General features: G+C 34.2%; 1 protein-coding gene across 20 annotated transcripts in view; it reads left to right on the top strand.

Annotated features, from left to right (window-relative positions):
* Nucleotides 1-25,287, top strand: part of CEP128 (centrosomal protein 128) — a 397,326-nt gene that overhangs the window by 286,978 nt on the left and 85,061 nt on the right. Inside the window, exons 21-22 of one of the 20 annotated variants that reach the window (XM_038545477.1) lie at nucleotides 3,490-3,563; nucleotides 4,846-4,863. The exons of 17 other annotated variants lie outside the window; for them this stretch is intronic. In XM_038545477.1, the coding sequence (XP_038401405.1) occupies nucleotides 3,490-3,563; nucleotides 4,846-4,848 (77 nt within the window). In that variant the 3' untranslated portion in view covers nucleotides 4,849-4,863. Of the gene's footprint in view, nucleotides 1-3,489; nucleotides 3,564-4,845; nucleotides 5,004-25,287 lie in introns of those variants that run through there. 2 more of the 20 variants (XR_005363619.1, XM_038545478.1) reach the window with 2 other exon arrangements.

Here is a 25,287-nt window from a genome sequence, read left to right as displayed (position 1 = left end):
CATGAAGTTTTACTGGAATACAGCCACATTGATTTATTTATGTATCCTCTAAAGCTACTTTCGTACGCTACAATGGCAGAGTTGAGCATGTGAAAAAGAGACCTATAGCCTGCAAACCTAAAGTATTTATCTGGTCATTTATAAAAAAGTTTGTTGACCTCTGCTCTAGTTCATTGAATTCACCAAATGTTTATTGAGTGCCTTCATGTACTGAGTCTATGACATTCTAGTCTTCTGTTTGTCTTCATGATATTGGCAAATGTTTTTTTTTTTATATATGAAATATGAATGTCATTTGTAGCATTTTATATTTCTCATCAGAGCTGATGAGATCTGAAACAGGCAATGCTTTAAATCTTAATAAATGATATTGGCAAGGGGTGGGGCAGCTTAGAGGTCCATTTCAATGAAAAATAAGTATTTTGAAAAGATACTATCTTTGTCTAAAGATAAAACAAAAAATCATTCCATTACATATACCTAATTTTAGCTGCATAAATAATGCCATAAACAGCTCTCTGAAGTCTTTGACCACATCTGTGTGGACATGTTTTTCTTTTACCCCATTGTACCTGTCAGCTTTAATTTTAAAAGTAAGGCAAGCAATTCCATTTATATGACTTCTGCCCTTATGCTGCTGCCTTATAAGAAATGAGCAGCTGGAGAGGGGAAAGGTCAAAACATGCACATACCTGCCCAAGAACAAAGTGGAAACCACAAGGTCTAATTTTAGCCTTTATTCTCTTGGGAATAACCTAACAGTCACTAACAGGAATTGTCTTGGAATTAATAAACAACAAACTGTAAGATATGAGTCATTAAAAAAAGGAAACATGATTTTCATATGATGTTGAGTGGAAATAACAGAAGGATTGAGTTATCAGTGAAAAATGCTGAGGTTAGAGTCTTTTGAAGCCAAAGTAAAAAAATACATGATAGCAGATATGGAACTTGACTTTTGAGAAATAATAAAACAAATGAATCTCAAAGACTAACCTAGAATGCAGTCTGTTTTTAGTCTTTCTGATTTTCTTATGTGTGTTTTAAACTGCTTAAAATAGCACTATCACCCTTCAAGTAGTTTTACAAGATTTTGCTTAATCTATAGAATTTGCTTCAAATCCCATTTGATGGCATCTCTTATCCATTCATCTCTACTGCTAGCCACTGATGTGACCATCAGCAGAATAAGAACACCACCTTTTGGGGGTGCCTGGGTGGCTCAGTGGTTTAGCGCCTGCCTTTGGCCCAGGGTGTGATCCTGGAGTCCCAGGATTGAGTCCCACGTCGGGCTCCCTGCATGGAGCCTGCTTCTTCCTCTGCCTGTGTCTCTCCCTCTCTCTCTCTCTCTCTCTCTCTCTGTCTCTCATGAATACATAAATAAAATCTTTAAAAAAAAAGAAGAACACCACATTTTGGTATAGATTTTTTTCATTTCTTTTGGTATAGATTTTTTTCATTTTTCATTTCATTGGTATATATTTCATTATTCATTTTTCATTTTCATTTCATTTTTTTCATTTCACTCTATAATCAGAGAGTCTTATACAAACCAAAGAGGAAGAAATTCCTAAGGAAAAAGAATATGTATTAAACCTGATTTCCGTGGGCCAGCTACCTAATTAATTTAGCCCATTCTGACTTCTTTTGGAAAATAAATCCATGCCAGGTTACTTTTCAGGTAACTAAGCCTTTCTTACTGTGTTGGTTTTGCTGAACTTACTTGCTTTCTTCAATTAAAAAGTTCATGACAAGATATTTCAAAACATAGTATATAGAAATTAAAATGGACATTCCTGTACCCACAACCTAAATTTAGCAGATGGTAGCATTTTGCCATTTCATTTTTATGAAATTGTTGCATATTGTTAGAATCCTAAGCATACCCCTTTTCTTCTCACAGTCTTTAGTTGTGACCACTATCCTGCATCATTCTTGTGGGTATGTTTATACTTTCAGTATTTATGTATGTATTTATAACTTGCTTCAGTTGTCTTTTACATTTTTCATCTCTATATATTTGGAAATGTGTATCCTATTTCTGTTATTTGGGTACATATTTAGAAACAATAATGTCTATTTAAAGCATATAGTACTAGTATCTGTCTCTTCAGACATTAAAATCTGTCTTGACTCACCCCGCTTTGCCTGTTAGAATTTATCTAGGTTTAGTTACATATTGTTCTCAAACATTCTTAAGCTAATTATTGTTGTTAATCGTGATGCTTATTTAGTGTTACCCACATATTTACCGTTTTCATTGCTCATCATTGTCCCTGTCGCCCAGTTTTGTTTTGTTTTTTCTCCCCCCTGGGCTCAGTTTTTTTCTTACTGAAAAGTATTATTTAATAGCTCTTTCAGTGAGTGGTAGATTCTGTCTTGGAAATGTCTTTTATTTTTTTCTTTCAGTTATTCTATTACTTTAAATTGTGGGTGTGCCAATCATCTGGGTTTGTTTTTTTTTTTTTTTTTTTTTTGGTTTTTTTTTTTTGGTAGACTCTTACTCATGGTGAACGATTCCTTGTGTGTTTTGTAGTTACTGCTTGTGACTTATTTAAATGGGAATTTTACGTAATCTGGCTTGTGAAAGTTTTCCTATAAAGCAGTCTTATGTTTACTTCTTTATAGGCCTCAGGAGAGTCCTCAACCCAAGACCAATTTTAAAATGTTAATTTCTTACATGTAGCACTCATACTGTGCAGGCAGTATATGTTTTTACTCCAAACCAGTATAAAACAAAGGAGCCTTGGTCAGGTCAGAGATAGGCTTTATTATCATCTGAGTCAGGAAAGATCCTTTTTTTTTTTTTTTATCTTTTTTTTTTTTTTAAGATTTATTATTCATGAGAGATACAGATTGAGAAAGAAAGAGAGAGACACAGGCAGAGGGCTCCTCACAGGGAGCCTGATGCAGGACTTGATCCCAGATCCCAGGAACACAACCTAAGCTGAAGGCAGGCACCCAGCTGCTGAGCCACCCAGGCATCCCTATCTTTTTAATAAGAGAGCATACACCAACAGAGGAGGTCATGGTGGGTGGGTGGGAGTGGGGTAGAGGGTGAGGGTGGGTGAAAGAAAATCTTAAACAGACTCCACACCTAGCATGGAGCTGGTCACACAGCCTGGTCTCACGACCCTGAGACTGTCCTGAGCCCAAGTCAAGAGTCCCACACTTAACCAATTGAGCCACCCTGGTGCCCCAGGAAAGATCATATTAAGGATCCTTTTCCTAATGGTACAGCCCATAGAACAGAGTTATTCAGTTTGGTCTGTGAAGGACCAGCAGCATCAACATTACCTGGGAGCTTGTTAGAGATGCAGATTCCCAGACCTGCTGAGTCAGACACTCTGGAAGCAGATTGAGCAGTCTAGGTTTAATCAGCCCTCTAGGTGATTCTTATGAATGCTAAAGTTTGGGAAGTACAACCTTAAAGAGGATTCCAACTTCATGTAAGAATCTAGGTTCCAGCTTGCTTTCTCATTTACGCAGGCCTCAAGACCTTATTTCCTGTCAGTCAATGGGCATTACAATCTGAAACTCAAGCTGTTAGAGCCTCTCCTCAGGTTTGTAGACCAATCCCCAATCCACTGCAAGGTCTGCTGCAACAACAATTTGTCCATCACAGGTTGTCATTTTACTCTTTGTGCATTCAGGGACATCTCTTTTTTTTTATGAACTCAACTGTGTTTTATGTAGAATTTCAAGATATGTGCAGCAAGAAGACTTGTAGCATAACTCAAGTCATCTTATTGCTAGAAGACTTAGCTAAATTGTTCATGTTTATTACTGATATTATCTTGAATAGTAGATACATATAGTGATTGTTTGAAATTTGGATACTGAGAATAGATGTGTGGCCCTAATTTTCTTTATACAATTACCTGATGATCACAGCTTCTTTAAATCTTCACATGCACACAAAAGATATGGGAATAAATAATAAAAATAGGAGTGTTGAATACTTAAAGGTCTTGCATTTTACAAAATGGAATCAAGATAATTGCTCTCAAAAACACTTAATATGTCTTAGTTGTAAGTTAAATGCTTTATATGTATCATCTAATTAAATCCTTAGAAATAGTCCATTCCCATTTTACAGATGAGAAAGTGAAAGCATGAGGAGTGTAGGTATCTGGCCCAAATCACCTGGCTATTAGCTGAAGTGGGATCTGAACCCATGCAGCCCAAATAGAGACCTGATGCTCTAACCTATACACCACACTTGCTCTAAAGAAGGAAAAACAGCATTTTGAACAAATATAGTTTGTGTGTGTCATGCTAAACCCTTTCACCGATTTCCTATTTAATGCTTATAACAATCCTACAAGTCATTCCTACCAGTCACCCCACCTTTTTGTGGTTTTTAAGACATGGTGCTCACATAAATAAATATTTTGCCTGACTGAATTAGAGTTGAATTTGAACCTAAGTCTACTTTCTACCAAAGCATCCATGATAAGTAGGTAGGCTTACTTAGCTCAAAATTTATTCTACTGTGGTTATAATATAGGTTTTTTATTGGAAAATTACCAGCCCAACGATTGGAAGTTTTTGTTTAGGGGACAGAGTAATATCCAGCCCTGTGATTAACAGAATCATGGAACTAAGAAGTCTGAAACAAAATAATCTTTGTTTTATTGACTAGGGAAATAGGGCCATTTATTATGTCACCCATTCTTCCTGACTTTCAGTTTACTCTTGTTTGTTTTTAAACTACACCATGTTTAAATGTTTTTGTAGCTCTGATATTCTAATTCAATACAAGTAATACATAATAATTTAGTTTTTCAAACTATAGACAGTTAACTCTTAATGATTCAATCTTACTTTGTGCTCTTTCCTCAGTGAGACTCCATCTAGTATTTTGTGACATATAATGATACGAATTTGAAACATTCATGACTGATGTCAGGAGAACTAAAGTAAACTTGGTCATCTTACATGATTTTCCTGCTCTTTGCTTCTTAAGAATCTCGTTAGCATTGGTCATCATGACTGGAAATGTAAGCACTTGATTGTTAAAATACTTATTATATCACAGAAACGGATCATTGAACTTGGGTAATTTAGCATAAGAGACAAATGTACAAATTCTAAGTCCATCTTGGATTAGACGTCCAGCTTTGCTAATTCCCAGTCATGAAGGTGAGTTTATCTCCCATCCTGTTTTATCCTCTATAAAATAGGGAAAATAACAGTCTTTACACAATTAGGTGAGGATTAAATGAGAAAATGCAAGGATACCTTTAGTGCAATGTCTGGAGCATGAATAAGCATTCATAAATTTCAGCTATTCTTATTGTCATTGTCACCATGATGATTCCTATTAAGCATCTTTCCTTTATATTATAGCTCTCACTGGATGAACTATCAGGGAAGTAAAAATGGAATACGGAAATTGATGTGAATTTTTTAGTTGCGTTAAGAATTATTGGAGTCTAGCTCCTATGCTGTTCTCATCAGCAAGAGTAAAGTTTAGCAGGCCACAGGAGACCCACTCTAAGTGAAGTTCATTTGTAGTCAGACCCATTGGTTAGCAGTTGCTGCTGGTGCTTACACAGTCAGTGACCCTTGAACAACGTGGGTCCACTTATACGTGGATTTTTGACTGTTCAGGGATCAGTGCCCCTAACCCTCTTGTCATTCAGAGGTCAACTATGTAGGTTTTCTGTATCTAAGCTTGTGCTGCAGAGTGTTCTTATATACATTGAGATAATCTGTCTCAGTCCTGTACACCAATGGGCCTGTCTGCTGCTGTCATTTCTAAGCAACTGACGCTTGGAGTTGTGCTTTCATGTCCCAAAAACATTTCTCCTGGCCACTTTTCTCACAGTTTCCCACATCTACTCACCATGAGGCCAATGGCTAGCTATTCCATTTTCATCAGTCCTTTTCACATGTTCACTGCTAAGAAGCCAGGTTGTTTAGCTGTTGGCTGATTGCATATCTCTGGGTTTTACTAGTAGAGATCTTCTAAGGCTATGCCCTATAACTGGTTAACCCAGAATAGCGAATGCTGAAAAAGAACAGTATTTGATGGATCCTGATCATCCCTTGGACCCTGATTATCCCTTGGATTTTGATGCCAAGCTTTCTACATTTTTAGTTTCCTGGCAAGGTTATTATTTGACCTCATATTGTTGAATTGCAAATTGTAGTTCTATGCTATTGCTAGTTTATGTGACTATAGACGTTCCGCATTATAAGTGGTATTTAATCTTTGTATCTAAAATCTGATTTTTGGATCATAGTACTGGGACGATTTCTTGCAAATTTTATGCAAATTTACTCCAAAACTAATTAATGTCATTTATTACTACTTATCATATATTTATTGTTTATTATTCACTACTCACTGAGGATGCAAATTCAAGTAAGATATATGATCTTTTGATCTTTTTGGGATTAGTTACACAAGGTGCACACTTGGTGATAATTCATTGAACTGTCCATTTGATAACCTTTTCTTTGTGTACTTTATACTTCTTAGTAAAAAAGTTAAAAAAAGATGTGGTCTGACCTCAAGGTATTTTATAGTCTAGTAGGAAAGCAGACATGTAAATTAGTGATTTTTAAGCAGTGATTAACGCTATTACATGAGCAGATTTCTGTGAAAGCACAGAGAAAAGTCACCTATACTAGGAATTTATGAGAAAATTCTTAGAAGAGATGACACTATACCAAAGTTTTAAAGGTTAGGTAGTAGTTATTCATGCAAAGAAAGGCATTCAGAAGAGAAGGAGCAGCATTATGAAAACAGTATCTCATGGAGCAGCCTACCTGAATGGGATGGGGTGCTTGTATGGTTGGAGGTGGGTCATGAGAGCTGAAATTAGGCTACTTATATTGAACACAATCTGCAGGGACCCTGGATGTTACCCTGAAGAGCTTAAAGACAGAACGATTAAATAGTAATAATAAGGCTTAACCATGGCAAAGGGAATTCTCAAAAGATACTGAGAGTGTGTGACAAAAGGATAGGAGAGACTCCTGGAGAGCAGTGTTATATCAGCCAGGATGGGCATGTGATCAGTAGTGTCAGATGTTGCAAAGATCCTAAATAAGGTAGAAATAGAAAGGTATCCATTGGCTTCAGCAAATATAGGAGGTGATGTAATGGTACTATAATTATATAGAATAAACTATATTATTTCCGAGTAAGTCATTTTGTTACTTGTCCTCTTTTTTTTTTTTTTAAAGATTTTATTTATTCATGTGAGAGAGAGAGAGAGAGAGAGAGAGAGAGAGAGAGAGGCAGAGACACAGGCAGAAAGAGAAGCAGGCTCCATGCAAGGAGCCCAGCGTAGGACTCGATCCTGGGACTCCAGGATTTCACCCTGGGCCAAAGGCAGGCGCTAAACCGCTGAGCCACCCAGGGATCCCCTGCCCTTTTTTCTTATCCTTTTTTTAACCACATCAATTTTTTCCTTCCCATTTTATTTGTATTTTATATATCTTACTCATTCTTATATCTCTTTCTCTTTATAACTCCTTCCCACTATTATTTAGAAACTTTATCTTGTTAAATATGAAAGAGATTATTTTATTATGGAAATTTATGTATAAAATATTTTCTATAATCAATTTTTCTTTATTAAATGAGATTAGCTTTTTATGTAAACAATTTATGTAAACAGTGGTTTTTAATCAAAATATAATGAGGTCATTTAGAATTTGTATTTAGAAATATGTTACATATTACATACATGCATATACACACATACATACATAGAAAGTGAGACAGATCATCTCTTATAAAGGGTCATTTGGATAACAATTTTGGAAAATACTTTTTAAAGGTGCCTTTTTATTGTTTCAGAATAGTTTTGAAGCAAATGGCAGTTTCTGTACGTAGTTTGTGTTACATATAACTGTAAGATCATAGCCATCATTACCTAGCAGTTATTTTTACTTCTAAGCCTTTAAGACAGCATTTCTGGTTTGTCTGATGTTTAAGAATTTTAGAAATTACTTTCAAAATGTAATTGGATCTATTAAGCTTTCCTAATTTCAGTTGAATTCAGTGTTGTCAACCGTAACTCTGGATGTGCTACTTTAATTTTCACTATACCTTCACTATTATGAAGGTATCTACATTTTACTAGGTCCATTTTTCCTCTTCAGGCTAGTTTTGATTACTAGTATTTTGATACACCATTTTGCTTTCAGTTTCCAAGATACAGCATTATTAAACAATTCACAGACTCTCAAAGAATATGATTATCCTTTGATATTTTTGAAATTTGAATTCTGAGTAAATCTCAAATGAAAATTCTTGGTACTTTTTTAAGTAGATAAGAATCATGATGTCCTAATCTAGTATGATCTAATGTGGTAATAACCAAGGCCACTATATATAACACGAGAAGCACATTGATCAAATTAATGATTATTCTCTTTGTCCATGCTCTTCCTAATCTTAGATTTAGCATTCCTTTTCATTCTTTCAGTGTATATGTGTACATAGCTCTATATTTTCTTTGTTTACTCTTTGACTTCTTTCACCAAGTCATTTTGAGATATTTTAGATTATTTAACATAATTTATTTATTTAACATAATATAATTTCATAGAAGCCAGTAAAACAACCCTGAAATCAAGTATATTGGACAAGAAATGCTTATCATTATTTAAAGAATAGTTAAAAGTGAGACTCTGTTTTTGTGGTATAGGCTTATACCACATAAAACAGCAAGATTGTAGCCATTAGGTTAGCAGGTACTCTTATACCTGAGTTTTTAAGAGCATTATTTACTGATTTTTATTATATTTAAAATGCTTCATATTTTATCTTTTAACTTTGAGGAATACTTGAAATTTAAGCTTTAATTTTGTCAAAATGTTTATATTTTAAAAGAACCATAATCTAAGATTCTATGACATTAGTGTTAAATTGAATTATCCACATATTTTATTGAGACACTTTTCACTAGATTTCTCTGTTGATTTACATGGCCATAATTCATAAACAACTTTCTCATTCCTAAAATTTACTTTAGATAAAAATTAATTACTTTTTTTTGCTTGTTTGTTACTTAATACCAGTATCTAATTCTCTTTTTTTTCCTCAATAATGCATGGCAGTGTAAAGTTCTATTAATATTTTCTCTTTAGGCTTTTAATATTTAATAAACATGCATTGAATAGATTTAATAACGAAAGGGAGAATTTCTTGTGATTCTTGTAACAAAATAGATTTTCATTAAATACTTTGTTTACCATTGATTCCAAGGTTTAAAACTAAAATGGTACATTAGAAGATTTATTTAAAAATCTTACTGTTAGTTCTGTTCCTTTGCCACACATTTTCACACCCCTATTTTGTTATATATTCTGCCAGGAATAATTATTGGCAAATAAGAGCAAATACAATACATCATATTTTTCTATTAATTTTTACCCAATTGGCAACATCCTATAGACTGTTCCACATCATGCTTTTCACTTAATATGCTTTTGAGATCTTTCCATACTAATGTATGATGAACTCCATTCTTTGTAACAACTGTGTAGAAATTCCATTGGGTGAATATACCATACTTTATTTAACAAGTTTCCCTGCTGATATGAATTTAATATATTCTCAGTTTTTGCTGCAATGCTGCAGTGAATAAAAACATATATATGTCATTTGCACAAGTAAAAGTATGGCTGTGGAATAAATTCCCAGAAATAGAATTGTTAAGTCAAAGAGTATGTGGATTGATCATTCTGGTAGTGTTTGTATAATTTCTTTCTGCAGGGTTATACCAATTTCCACTCCCCTAGGAATGAGTAAAAATATGTGTTTCCTCATTCATGTAACAATAATGTGTTCATACTTTTTACTTGATTGTTAAACCAAAGATTTTATCCCTATTTTATGTAAATATTTGAGATTCAGAATTGATGAAAGTACCCCATAAATTATAGTTTCGAGCATTCATATCATAATGCCACATCTACCATTCTATGTTGTTAGATTCTTACACCTCTTCTGAGTTATTAAGACATAAAGCAACATTAAATTAATGGTAGTTGCAAATAACTAATGCAAACAGATATTAAGAACAGTATTATTCCTGGACATATGCTCAAATACATACAGAATTTAGTTCCCAATACATTTGCATTTCAAACAAGTGGGTAAAATTTTGGTGATTTTATAAATGGTCTTAAGTCAACTAGCCATTTATGTCAAAAAAAAAAAAGAAAAGAGATAATGCCAGATGGATCAAAACGATTTAAGCGTTAAAAAAAACCAAACCAACAGGTATATAACTTGCAACATTGTTTTAAAAAAAAAAAAAAAGGAAGAGGACTGTGCCCATTATACACACCACATCACATATGCACATGCCAATACAATGAGCTGGAGATGAAATTTAGAAAGCAGTAATAGAAGTTGATATGTGGTTACCTAAGAGATGAAGAATCAATATTTGAGTATTGGGGAATGAAGGTTACTTTTGAAAGAAAAAATTAGGGTAGTTTTAGATTCACAGCAAAAGTGATGGGAAGCTACAGGGATTTCCAGTATCCCATCTATCCCCACCCAAGCCTCCTGCATTATCAACCTCCTCTACCAAAGTCCTATGTTTGTTATATTTGATGAGCCTACATTGACACACATAATCACCCAAAGTCCATAGTTTATGTTAGGGTTCTGTCTATGAAGTGCACATTCTGTAAATTTGGACAAACGTATAATAATAACAGGTATCAACTGTAATACCATACAGAGTGTTTTCACTGTGCTAAAAGTCCTCTGTGTTCTGCCCTTTTTTTTCATCCCCTTTTTTTTCATCCCCACCCCCAGTCTGCTGGCGCCACAGATCTTTTTACTGTCTCCATAGTTTTGCCTTTTCCAGAATGTTGTTCATATAGTTGGAATGATATGGTAAGGAAGCTTTCCAGATTGGCACTTTTTCACTTTTGTGAATGCATCTAGGATTCTCTCGTGTGTTTCTGTGGCTTCATACCTCATTTCTTTTTAATGCAGAGTAATATTCTATTGTCTGGACAGTACCATGGTTTATCCATTTCACCTTGCTGAAGGGAATCTTGGTTGCTTCGAAGTTTTGGCAGTAATGAATAGAGCTACTGTAAACATCCATGTACATACTTTCGTGTGGGCATAAGTTCTCAGCTCCTTTGGGTCAATACCAAGGAGTGCTATTACTGAATTGTATGGCAAGAGTATGTTTAGTTTTGTAAGAAACTGTCAAACTGTCGTCAAAAGTTGCAGTACCATTTTGCATTCCCACCAGCACTTCATTACCATTCCTATTGCTCTACATCCTGTCCAGCATTTTCTGTCCAGTGTTCCAGACCTTGGTCGTTCCAATATGTACGTAGTGGAATATCATTATTGTTTTAATTTGTATTTCCTTGATGGTATATTATATGAATCATATGTCCATATGCTCTATATCTTCTGTGGTGAGCTATCTGTTAAGGTCATTGGCCCATTTCTGAATCATGTTTGTTTTCTCATAATGAGTTTTAAGAGTTCTTTGTATAATTTGGGTAGCTGTCATCTATCAGATGTGTCTTTTGCAGATATTTTCTCCCAATCTGTCGCTTGTCTTCTCATAATCTTGATGTTGTCTGTCACAGAGAAGTAGTTTTTAACTTTAATGAAGTCCATCTTATCAATTACTTATTTCATGGGTCCTGTCTTTGGTGTTGTATCTAAAAAATCATCACCAGACCAAGAGCCATCTAGATTTTCTCCTATGTTATCTTCTAGGGATTTCATAGTTTTGCATTTTGCATATAGGGCTGTGATCCATTTTGAGTTAACTTTTGTGAAGGATGTAAGGTCTGTGTCTAGATTCACTTTTTTTTTTTTTTTTTTTTGCATATGGAAACCCAGTTATTTTAGCACTATTGCTGAGGAGACTATCTTTGTTCCATTTTATTGTCTTTGCTCCTTTGTCAAAGATAAATTGACTATATTTATGTGGGTTATTTCTCAATTTAATATTTTATTGATCTGTTCTTGTACCAATACCACACTGATTACAGTGTGGTAGCTCTGTAGTTGAGTCTCAAAGTCAGGTAGCATCAGTCTTCCTACTTTGTACTTCTACTTTATTATTGTGTTGGCTATTCTGGACCTTTTGCTTCTTCATAGAAACTTTAGAATAAGTTTGTCAAAATCCGTAAAATAAATCTTAATGCTGTGATTTTGATTGGGATTTCACTGAATCTACAGATCAAGTTGGGAAGAACTGACATCTTGATAATTTGAGTCTTCCTATCTGTGAACATGGAATATTTCTCCATTTATCTAGTTTTTCTTTGATTTTGTTCATCAGGGTTTTGTCATTTTCTTCAAATAGATTTTGTACATCTTTCATTAGATTTATACCTAAGTATTTCATTTTAAGGATGCTAATGTAAATAGTATTATGTTTTAAATTTCAAATTCTACTTATTCATTACTAGTATATAGAAAGTCACTGACTTCTGTGTAATAACCTTGTATCCTGCAACCTTACCTATAGTTACTTGTTCCAGAAAGTAGTTTTTGTTTTTGTTTTTCTTGTCTGTTCTTTCAGATTTTCTATGTATACAATCATGTCATCTGTGAACAGATAGTTTTGTTCCTTCTTTCTCAATCTGCATACCTTTTATTTCTTTTTCTAGCATTTTTGCATTAGCAAGGATCCAGAATGATGTTGAAAAGGAATGGTGAGAAGGGACATCCTGAATAGGAAGGAAGCTTCATGTTTCTCGCCTTTAAGTATGATATTAGCTATAATTTTTTTGTGTGTCAAATTGAGAAAGTTCCCCTCTATTCCTAGTTTACTGAGAGTTTTATCATGAAGAGGTATTGGATTTTGTCACGTGCTTTTTTAATCTATTGGTGTAATCATGTGATTCTTTTTAATCTGTTGATGGAATAGCTTACATTAGTTGATTTTTATTTTTATTTTTTTAAAGATTTTATTTATTCATGAGAGACACAGAGAGGCAGAGACATAGGCAGAGGGAGAAGCAGGCTCCCTTTGGGGAGCCTGATGTGGGACTTGTTCCCAGGACTCTGGGATCATGCCCTGAGTCAAAGGCAGACACTCAACCACTGAGCCACCCAGGTATCCCACAATAGTTGATTTTTAAATGCTACACTAGTCACACATACCTGGTATGAATCCCACTTGGTTGTGACATATAATTAGTTTTAGATATTGTTGGATTCATTTTCTGAATATTTTGTTGGGAGTTTTTGCATCTATGTTCATATGAAATATTGGTCTGTAGTTTTCTTGTACTATATTTGCCTATCCTGCACATTATGTTAATTCTGGTCTCATATTATGAGCTAGAAAGTACTCCCTTTGCTTTTATCCACTGAAGATGGTTTTAGAATGTTGGTATAATTTCTTTCTTAGAATTAAGTTCACTTGTGAACTCATCTGGGCCTGATACTTTCTGGTTTTTTTTTTTTTGTTTTTTTGTTTTTGCCAGGAGAAGAGGGTATTCATTATTGATTCAATTTCTTTAATAGATGTAGACTTATTCATATTGTCTGTTCACTCTTGTGTGAGTTTGGGAAGATTGTATCTTTTAAGGAATTGGTCTATTTCATCTAGGTTCTCAAATTTGTGGGCATGGAGCTATTCATGGTATTTCTTTATTATTATTTTTATTTCCATGGGATCTGTAGTGATACCCCTTCTTTCAGTTTCATATTAATAATTTGTGCCCTCCCTTTTTTTCTTTTCCTGGCTACAGATTTATCAGTTTTATTAAACTTTATTGAGAACCAGCTTTTGGTTTCATTGATTTTCTCTATTGATTCCCTGTTTTCAATTTCATTGATATCTGCTCTGTTTCTTATTATTTCTTTTCTTAGGTTTACTTTGGATTTAATTTGCCTTTTTTTCTTCTAGATTTCTAAGGTGGAAAGTTAGATTATTGATTTTTTTATATTTCTTCTTTCCTAATACAGGCATTCAATACTGTAAATTTTCCTGTAAGCAATGCTTTCACAGCATCCCAGAAATTTTGATAAGTGGTGTTTCTTTTTTCACTTGGTTCAAAATATTTCTTAATTTCTCTTGATACTTTTCCTTTGACCTGTGTGTTATTTATAAGTGTGTTGTTTTATACCTACATATAGGGTATTTTCAACTTATCTTTCCATTATCTATTTCTAGTTTAATTCCATTGTGGTCTGAGAGCAGATACTGTATGTTCCATTCTTTTAAACTTGTTAAGGTATCTTTTATGGCCTAGAATGTGGTCCATCTTGGTGCATGTTCTGTGTTAGCTTGAGAAGATTATGTGTTCTGCTGTTGTTAGATGTAGTCAATAGATGTCAGTTATATCTAGTTCATTGATGGTGTTGAGTTCAACTACATCCTTACTGATTTTCTACCTGCTGGATCTATTTTTGATAGAGGTTTTTTGAAGTCTCCACCTATTATAGTGGATGCATCATCTATTTATCTTTGTAGGTCTATCAGTTTTGCCTCATATAGGCTGATGCTTTGTTGTTAGGTATATACATGTTAATGATTGTTATATCTTCTTGGAAAATTGATCCCTTCATCATTATATAATGCCTTTCTTTATTCCTAATAACTTTCCTTGCTTTGAAGTCTGCTCTGTTTGAAATTAATATAGCTATTCCTGTATCTTTGATTACTATTAGAATGGTTTATTTTTGTCCATCCATTTACTTGGAATCTATATACGTCTTTATACTTAGATTCCTTGTAAATAACATAGTTGGGAGTCACAATGTTTTTGATGTGCTCTAAAAACCTCTGCATACATTTAGACAATTGACATTCAAAGTGATTTTGATATAATTGGATTAATACCTACCGTATTTGTTACTGTTTTCTATTTGTTGCTCCTGTTCTTTGTTCCTAGTTTTCTGCCTTTGTGGTTGTTAATATTTTATATGATTCCATTTTTTCTTTCTTAGTATATTAGTTACACTTTTTCTTCTTTTCTTTTTGTAGTGTTTGCCCTAGAGTTTATAATATATATTTACAACTAATACAAGTCCACTTTCATGTTTTTTAAAAAAGATTTTATTTATTTACTCATGAGAGACACAGAGAGAGGGGGGCAGGAGACATAAGCAGAGGGAGAAGCAGGCTCCATGCAGGGAGCCCGATGTGGGACTTGATCCTGGGACTCCAGGATCATGCCCTGAGCCAAAGGCAGACACTCAACCGCTGAGCCACCCAGGTGTACCAACAAGTCCACTTTCAGATAACACTATACCACCTCACTGGTAGTCTAAGTACCTTATAATTACAAAATAATCCTAATTTTTCTCCTTCTCATCTTTTATATCATTATTATTTCTTATTTCAGTTATATATAAGCCTATGTAAATGGAGATATATGTACATGTATATACACATACATGTGTATATAAGATACATACATAAGCATACATAATTTAATATTTGTTGCTATTATCATTTTGAACAGACTGTTATCTGGTAGGTTAAGAGTGAAAAAATAAAAGTTTTTATTTTACCTTCACTTATACCTTCTTCGGTCCTTTTTCTTTCTTTGCATAGATCATGAAACTTTTCACTATAAACTTTTTTTCAGCTGTTTTGCTTTTTTTTTTTTTTTTTTTTTTTACATGTTAACTTAAACAAACAAACAAAAAAAATCAAGGGGCTCCTGGGTGGCTTAGTTAGTTAATCATCTGCCTTCGGCTCAGGTAATGATCCTGGGGTCCTGGGATTGAGCCCCACATTGGGCTCCCTGCTCAGTGAGGAGTCTACTTCTCCCTCTGCCCCACTGCTCCCCACTGTTCGTGCATGTGCTCTTTCTCTCACTCTCTCAAATAAATAAATTAAATCTTCCAAAAAATCACTACTTGTGTCCTCTTTTGGTCCAAAAAATATGAGTCCAGGTGTTTCCTCCTTATTGCATTCTTTCCAAAGGGACTGATTTCTCCAGAGGACAGAGTGTTGTGCTATTTTTGCCTGGTATTTACATTGAGGTTAACTCTGTTGGTTAGAGTGTACTGGTAATGACACCAGTGACATGGGTTTTATTTCCATGTGGTTCAGTTAACTTTGGTTTTCCACTGCCACAGACTGCTCCCATAATTATGTCTAAAATGTGTTCTTGGCCCAAGGGAGACCTGATGAAGCAAAGTGCAAATCCATCACCATGTGGGAAAATGGACACCCAAATGCTCACCCAGCTGATGGAGAGAGGGGGGCTGATTGAGGGGTATTGTTGTAGTGGAATCTCTAAGTTCACATCTTAAATTTGTATTATTTATGCTATAAAGTTCAAGATATGTGATTTAATATTTTGGTTTTTAAAGGTTCAAAGTCAGTTACAGGCAAGGAAGTTCAGTTTATAGGCAAATCTTGAAGTATTAACCAAGATTGCATTTTGAAAAAAAAAAAAAATGAGTCATGCCTAGCCCTTCCCAATTACATAATATTTACTTATCCGAGTGCTTTACCAAGTTTAAAATATCTCAGCTGTATATTTGAAATTACATATAACAAATATTTGTTTATGTAGTTTATTGTAAATAAAGGTTCTAATGTAGAGATTTGTGATCTTAGTAAGTCTATGCAGTATCATAGTATGTCTCCAGTATTCTCAGGTTATGCTTCAGCAAGTTCTCAAATCTCAAAAACCAGAATACTTTTTTTTTTTAAGATTTTTATTTATTTATTCACGAGAGACACAGAGAGAAAGAGGCAGAGACACAGGCAGGGGGAGAAGCAGGCTCCATGCATGGAGCCTGATGCGGAGCTCAATTCCACGACTCTGGGATCACACCCTGAGCCCAAGGCAGACGCCCAACCACTGAGCAACCTAGGTGTCCCAGAATACTTTAGTTTTAAATACAAATTTATGATATATTTCTATTAGCCAATATTTATTAAGTGTTGACTGAGTCCAGGTACTATGTTGAATAAGTGCAAAGAGACATTTTGCAGTCCCTATAGAGATTTACATGATGAGGGAGGTTAAGCAGATAAATCAGGAGACCATTATTATTTTTAAAAATAGTGTGAAAATGGTATGTGAAAGCAAAGCACAGAAGAGTGACTGTGAGAGCAATTATGAAGGGTATCTAACCCTAAATGGACAATTAAGAGCCAGCCAGGGTAAATGGGGTAGATAGGGTACTCTAGGCAGAAAAAAACAAACTTGGACTTAGAAATTGAAGGGAGCATACTACATTTTAGATCTGTAAAGAGTTTAGTATGAGTAGAATTTAGAATGTGAAAAGGGATGGTGAAAAATAAGACTGGAAAATTAAATGGAGTTCAATTCATAAGGGGGATGTGGATGATAGTCTGAAAGCATAGGGATCTGATTAAAGTATTTTAAGCAATGTTAGGTTGGTGTTGGAGGAAAATGAAGATGTGAAATGAGATGTAATTTGTGTTATATAAAATCCAATTTTACAATAGTAGGAAAGCTAGAATTAGTGTCATTAATTCAACCAGTATTTGCTGAGTGCCCTCTTTGTGTCTGGCACTGCTCTAGACTGCACTAAGATAGTGACACAAACGGACAAAATCCATTTTATTAACAGTACTTATATCCTATTGGAAGGTGGAGAGATAAAGACAATAAACAGTTAAAGGATATACAGATAATATTCTGTATGTCAAAAAGGACTAAGGAGAAATCAAAGCAGGAAAAGTTGGAAGAGATAAATGTGTGTACTGTTTCAGATCTTTTTAGATCAGGGAAGTCCTTTCCAATAGGAGCAGGAATCTAAATGAAATGAAGGATTGAATGGAAAATTTGTTCTAGGCAGAAGAATCGGTTTTGGCAAAGACCCTGAGGCAGAGTAAATGGCATATACAAGAGCAGAGAAGCACGTAGGACTGAAGCTGAGACTGCAGGGAGGAGAGCTGTAACAGAAGAGAGAGAGAGCCAGTGGACATGTTAAATGGTTGCATATGTGAGGACAAGACTTAAAAATGAGATCTACTTTGGGAAAAGGGGGAAATGCTTAGGAATAGCAGTCCTTCCCATCTATCTTTTGCTGTTGTCTCTCATTCTGTCTCCTTCCTCCTCCTCTTTCTCTAATTTTGTGTTATTTTGGTTACCCTGTAACTGGTCATATTTATTATGCAATTTCAGTCTTTTCTTAGTATATAGTTATTTTCTTTATAGCACCTATTTATTTTTAAAATGAGCTACATGTGTTTGTATTTAGATACAGCCTTTCATATTAATGAATATATATATATATCAGTATCAAAGCCAGGTAAGAGTAGAGGGAGTAATGAAAGCAGAGAAGAATATAAGTGCTGTTTTAAATCTTTTTAGATCAGGAGAGTCCTCTCTGACAAGATGGCATTTGAACAGAGATCATACACATGCACACATCCCTACACGTATTCATGTGTATATGTATATGTACATGTATACACATATGTATATGTATATTGACAATGAATGAATGTATATATGTATATTTTTACAGGTGTGTTTGTGTGTGTGTTACAAATATATACATAATAACAGTGTTCAAGAGCCAGGTTCTTCTGGTCTCTACATATATATGTGGTCCCTAAACATATGAAAGTGCTAGGAAAAGAGGTCATTGTTTGAGAGTAGAACCCTTGAGTCTGTTACAAGCTTTGTAGACTTGCCTAAACCTTATGGATTGGACTGCAAGTATAGTACATTCTATTTCCGAAACAAAGATAACAGTTTCTACTTTAGGGAATCTAAACAATGAGCATTTTCCTTTCCTTTCTCTGTTTTATAAGCCTAAACTCCCTCTAGCCTGTCAGTTATGATTATATGTACAGTTCCCAGCTAATGCAAGTAAGAGAAGCTGCTGACGGAAATAGGAATTTTAAAGAGACTTCCAGAAGTATGGTGGCAATGTGAAATTGATTCAGTTTGCTGGTGGAGTTCACAGAGCCTGGATTCTTTGAATATATCTACAAGTCATCACCGTCTAATTTGGGATCCACATCTTTTGCATTTTCTGGTCCTGTTTTTCCGTCAAAATGACAGAAGCAAAAAAGACAGAATGCCTCTGTCACTGTTTCATGATCAACCCTAATTGGAAAAGAAAAGTTAATTAAAATCTATGAAAATGAATTGAGTAACCTTTAAGGATAGGCAGTACAATGTGGCCAAAATTAATATGACAATTTGTTAATGGACTAGGCAATTGTAATCGGTTTTAAAAATAACTTAAAGCTTTCTTTATGTTTAACAAAAGTTACTAATTAAAGGAAGCAATGACCTGTATGTAAGATTATCCATGAAAATTATTTGCCATCTGAATATAACACCAAAGAAAACACTTATTTAAGATTTTTCTTATGGTATAATCTTACATTGGAGACTGTTTTAGTTTACTCTTCATTTTTTCTGTTAGCAGTTAGTTGAGTATTTCTTAATCCCTTCTATTTAAATGAAACACATTTTAAATTCTCATTAATAATAAAGGATTAGAACCACTAAAATCCCAATCCTACCAATTCATGAACCAGGTTTGGTATGCTCAAATGCCCTCTAGAAGGTCTAATGCCTGTCAGATGCTTTTGAAGACATTCTTGGTCTTTTTGGGGTTTTTTGGTTTTTTGCTTTTTTGCCTTGACACTGACAAGGAAAGAAACCGATCTGGCAAATGAAAATATTTGTGTTACAAATCTTCATTTGTCTCAAAATCCACTTTGTGATGTTTTTCTACTTCCAGATAAAATGGTTGATTTAATTTGTTTATTGGAATTGTATAAAGGACTCTGAATAAGAAGATATAGAAGAATTATTATAATTGTGAGGATTTGAAGAACAAAAATGGAAGATTTGTAATTATCTGAAGTGTATTTACCTTGGTATAAAAGAAAACAGGTAGATAATAGAGGTAAATGAAAATGAATTTGTCACATGTTCATTATATATAAACAGTCCTAACAATATGAATAGTTACTTAACTAAGTGAAGAATCTGTTTGGGTTTCTAAAAAGTTTTGGTGAGATGATTGTCATCTATATTAATTCTGAATAATCGTTACTCAACTAAGAGACAACAACTAATATGTGGAGATCATGAAGCAATTTACCTAAGTACAGGGCTTAAAGTTTAATTACTGGAGGGATCTTTGCAATAATCTAGGTTACTCTATTTATTTTATTGATGTAATCACTGTGGCCAAGAAAGATTAAGTGGTCATTCTAATAAATCTATTAACTAACAGCAGGGGAAGATCTAGAACCCAGATCTCCTGATTGTCATTCTGGTATTTTCCACCATATTGACTAAACCATACCTTCTTTGAATGGGCTTATTAGAAACTTGGCCATGAACTTGAACATTGCTGATTGGCTTATCATGGGTTTTACCATTATTATCTTAATTGTCAAGTTATCCCAATTGCAGAGATGACTAGATTTGCCAGGAATAGGAAATCCCTTTTGTCTCAGGGATAGTAGAAAAAGATAAAATATAGAAGAATAATATAAAATTTAATGAAGTAAATTCTAGTTATAATTTCAGAATAATTATTTTGAAATGCCAATAGTATTTCCCTATTTTGTATCATCTGGTTTGTCATTTGATATTCCTATCTTGAGGAACATATATCAAGTCTGTTATGTTTTTATATTAGCCCAAGATAGTGAACCCTTGACCTCTCCAGCTTTCCAGATATCATCGTGTATAAATGTGAAGACCAGAATACAGCAAAGTAGGATTAAATATTTCTTCTGTCTTCTCTACTTACTCTATGAATGTTCGTAAGAAATTCAACTTTTATTGTTTTCTTAAAAATCCATTTACTCAGCAAATATTTCTGTAGCATATACTCTATTCTGAGCTAAAGCTCCTGATAATGAATGGTACTTAAAGAGTTTGAATTTGGTAACAGATCCAAGTGTGTAACAATTAACTATAATAGAATAAATAATTTTAAAAATAGTACTCTGGAAACACACGAGCCAAAGCAGTATTTCCAGGAATATGAGTTGTGTTTGGACATGGGATGGTTTGTGAAAGTCAAGCAGAGGATATTTGTTAAGCTGGGATTTGAAGAATGGTTAGATATTTTCTAATTAGTGAAGTTCAGGAAGGGCATTATAGATAATATAAGGGAGATATTGAAGTGATGACAAAAGATAATGGTCTTAGAAGTAAACTGTGGAGGGATCCTTTATTTAAAAAATGTACTAAGGAGTTTGGACTTTATCTCTGCATGGGAAATACTAGACATCTACATTTTACTATTCTCCCCTACCTGTATATTCATGGAAGACATCAAAACTGAATTTAAGACCTTCTTTCCACTGAGCTCAGGCATAACCTTAGAATAGTTGACCATATACACTCTAGGAAGTCATGGCCAATCAATCACTCATGGCAGCACAGATAGAATCCAACAGTGTAAGGAGTTCAGAGCCCCCAGTATGTCTGAACAAAGAGTGACATAAGCATATCTGTTTTAGATTCATCATTCAGGGCAGTCTAGGAGAAAGATTGAGTGATAAGACACTGAGGGTAGAGAACATAGCCAAAACACTATTGTGGTAATTCAAATGAGAATTTCAGAACACGCTTTTGACATGAAATTTATGGAACTTGAAGGTATCACTGCTCTTCTCAAAGTTTTAGTAAAGCTTTCCCTCCATAGCATCCATTTTGGATTTAATAAAAACTACATAGTCTATTTCATAGCATTCTACTATATAGATTTATGGGAATAAATTCAGATCAACAAAGGACTTAATTTCTAATTTATAAGATATGAGAAGGGGAGGGAATAATATTGTATAGTCTCTCTTCAGAACAGAATACAGTATCCAAGAAAATACTGAAGATCTTTATCAATGTGCAGTTTTACCTAATTATTTTCTCTCTTGCAAAAGCAGGGCTATCTAATAATAAACACAGTTTATATTCATAATTAATAATTGTGATATCTTTATACAGATGTGATGAAATAATGATGATAATTACTATTAATTGGAAAAGTTATGTACCTTATTTCATATAATTATTTGGCAGTTACATAATGTTGTATTTTTGTCCCCGTTTTAGAGTGAAGGAAAGAGGAGTAGGTGGATAAGATTATATATCCAAGTGATGCTGACCCCAAAGCTCATGCTCTGTATTCCCCCGCACGTTCAGAGTTTTATTCTTATTTTTTGTTTCTTTTATTTTAGTGGTAGAACAATATCGAGCCCATATACTTTGCTTTAGAAATATGTGTCATCATAGATGTCTAGAAAAGAGAAGATGGCTATGTGGACTAAGGCAGTTGCAATGAGGATGGACAGGAAAGGGCAGATGTTGAGGTACTGACCTCAAGAAATAATTAATTAATCAATTATCTTTAATACCCATTATCTGTTATTCTGTCTAAAGCCATTCTGAACTTAATATAAGTTTTTATTTAAATCTCAGTTAGTTAACAGACAGTGTAATATTAGTTTCAAGTGGGCAGTATAAATATTCAGCACTTCCATACATCACCTGGTGCTCATCACAAGTGCACTCTGTAATCTCCATCACCTATTTCACCCATCCCCCACCCTCCTTCCTTTAGGGACCCATTAGTTTGTTCTCTATAGTTAAGAGTCTGTTTCTTGGTTTACTTCTCTCTCTCTCTTTTCTCCCCTTTGCTCATTTATGTTGTTTCTTACATTTCACATAGGAGTGAAATCATGTGGTATTTGTCTTTCTATGACTGACTTATTTCACTTAGCATTATACTCTCTAGCTCTATCCATGTCACTGCAAATGACAAAATTAGATTTTTTTTTCTAAGGCTGAATAATATTCCATAGTATATATAACTACCCCTCTTTTTTTTTTTTTAAGGTTTTATTTATTTATGAGAGACACACAGAGTCAGAGACATAGGCATAGGGAGAAGCAGGCCTGATGAGCCTGCTTGCAGTACTCAATCCCAGGAGCCCAGGATCACAACCTGATCCAAAGGCAGATACTCAACCACTGAGTCACCCAAGTGCCCCTATATAACTACTTCTTTATCCATTCATTTATTGATGGACACTTGGGCTGCTTCCATAATTTGGCTATTATAAATAATAATAATGCTATAGTAAACATAGGGATGCATATTATCTTTTTGAGTTAGTGTTTTCATATTCATTGAGTAAATACCCAATAATAGAATTATTGAATCATATGCTAGTTCTATTTTTAATTTTTTAAGGGGCCTCCATACTACTTCCCACCATGGCCGCACCAGTTTGTATTCCCACCAGCAGTGTGCAGGGGTTCCTTTTTCTCCACATCTTCATCAATACTTGTTTCTTGTGTTTTTCATTTTAGTCATTCTAACAGGTGTGATATGATCTCATTGTGGTTTTGATTTGTTTCTCCCTGATGATCTGTGATGTTGAATATCTTTTCATGTGTCTGTTGACCATCTGGATGTCTTCTTTGGGAAAGTGCCTATTCATATCTTCTGTCCATTTTTTAATTGGATTGTTTGTTTTAGATGTTGGGTCTCATAAGTTCTTTATGTATTTTGGATACTAATCCTTTATAAGATATGTCATTTGCAAATATCTTCTCCCATTCTCTACATTCTTTTTTAGTTTTGTTGATTGTTTCCTTCATTGCACAGAAGCTTTTAATTTTGATGAAGTCCCAACAGTTTCTTTTGCTTTTGTTTCCCTTGCCTCCAGAGACATATCTAGAAAGAAGGTGCTATAGCACATGTTGAAGAGGTTATTGCTTGTGCTATTTTAGAATTCTTATGGTGTCAAGTCTCACAGCTAGATCTTCAATCCATTTTGAATTTATTTTTGTGTGTGGTATAAGAAAATGGTCCAGTTTCATTCTTTTGCTGTCCAGTTTTCTCAACATCGTTTGTTGAAGGGACTGCCTTTTTCCCCATTGAGTATTCTTACCTGCTTTGTCGAAGATTAGTTGACCGTATAACTGTGAGCTCATTTCTGGGTTTTCTGTTCTGCTCCCTTGATCTGTATGTCTATTTCTGTGCCAGTACTCTATTGTTTTGATCACTACAACTTTGTAATATAACTTAAATTCTGGAATTGTTATGCCTTCAGCTTTACTTTACTTTTGCAAGGTTGCTTTGGCTATTTGGGGTCTTTTGTGGTTCCATACTAGTTTTAGGATTGTTTGTTTTAGCTCTGTGAAAAATACTGTTGGTATTTTGATAGAGATTGCATTAAATGTGTAGACTGTTTTGGGTAATATAGACATTTTAACAATATTTGTTCTTCCAGTCCGTGAACATGGGATGTTTTTCCATTTCTTTATGTCATATACCATTTCTTTCATCATTGTTTTATAGGTTTTCAGAGTACAAGTCTTTCCCCAATTTGGGTAGGTTTATTCCTAGGTATCTTACTGTGTTTGGTGCAATTGAGAATGGGATTGATTCCCTAATTTCTCTTTCTACTGTTTCATCATTGGTGTATAGAAATGCAACAGATTTCTGTACATTGATTTTTTTATCCTGTGACTTTACTGAATTCATTTATCTGTTTTAGCAGTTACATGGTGGAGTCTTTTGAGCTTTCTACATATGTTATTATATCATCTGCAGAGAGTGAAAGTTCTACTTCCTTGCTGATTTGGATGCCTTTTATTTCTTTTTGTTGTCTCATTGCTGTGGCTAGGACTTCCAGTACTATGTTAAATAACAGTAGTTTCAATGAATTTTTTATTTTGAGGATAATTTTCCATTCACATAAAGTTGTGAGAGTCTCAAGAGATCCTATAATATATAAAGATCTCCTTACCCATTTTTCCCCCTAAAAAAATAACTTGCAAAACGGTTGTATAATAGCTCAACCAGGATATTGACATTGATACAGTCAAGATACAGAACATATCCAACCATGTGAAGATCCCTCTTGTTGCCTCTTATAGCCACACTGACTTCCCTTCCACCCTCACTGGCAACCACTTAATTCCTGGCAACCACTGATCTGTTCTCTGTTTCTTTAATTGAGTTCTCTATCTGTTCCATTAATCTGTGTGTATTTACTTCCACAAAGACCACAGTCTTGATTACTGTAGCTGTATAATAAACCTAGAAATTGAATACTGATTCCTCCCAATTTATCTTCTTTTTAAAAACTGTTGCAGTTATTCTAGGTCCATTTTTTTCCATAAAGGTTTTAGAATTTTGTTTTTAGCTGTAAAACATATTGCTGGAATTTTTATAGAAACTGTATTGAACTTTTATATCAATTTAGAGAGAATTGATATATTTATGATGTGAGTCTTCCAGTCCATGAACACAAGATGTCTTAACATTGTTTTGTAATATTCAGCATGTGTAAGTAGTCCTTTACATATACTGCTAAGTTT

This window comes from Canis lupus, chromosome 8, assembly GCF_011100685.1.
Source record: "Canis lupus familiaris isolate Mischka breed German Shepherd chromosome 8, alternate assembly UU_Cfam_GSD_1.0, whole genome shotgun sequence".
NCBI classification, from domain to species: Eukaryota; Metazoa; Chordata; class Mammalia; order Carnivora; family Canidae; genus Canis; species Canis lupus.
Note: the sequence above shows the minus strand (reverse complement) of the source record. Positions and strands in the feature narration are given on the sequence as shown.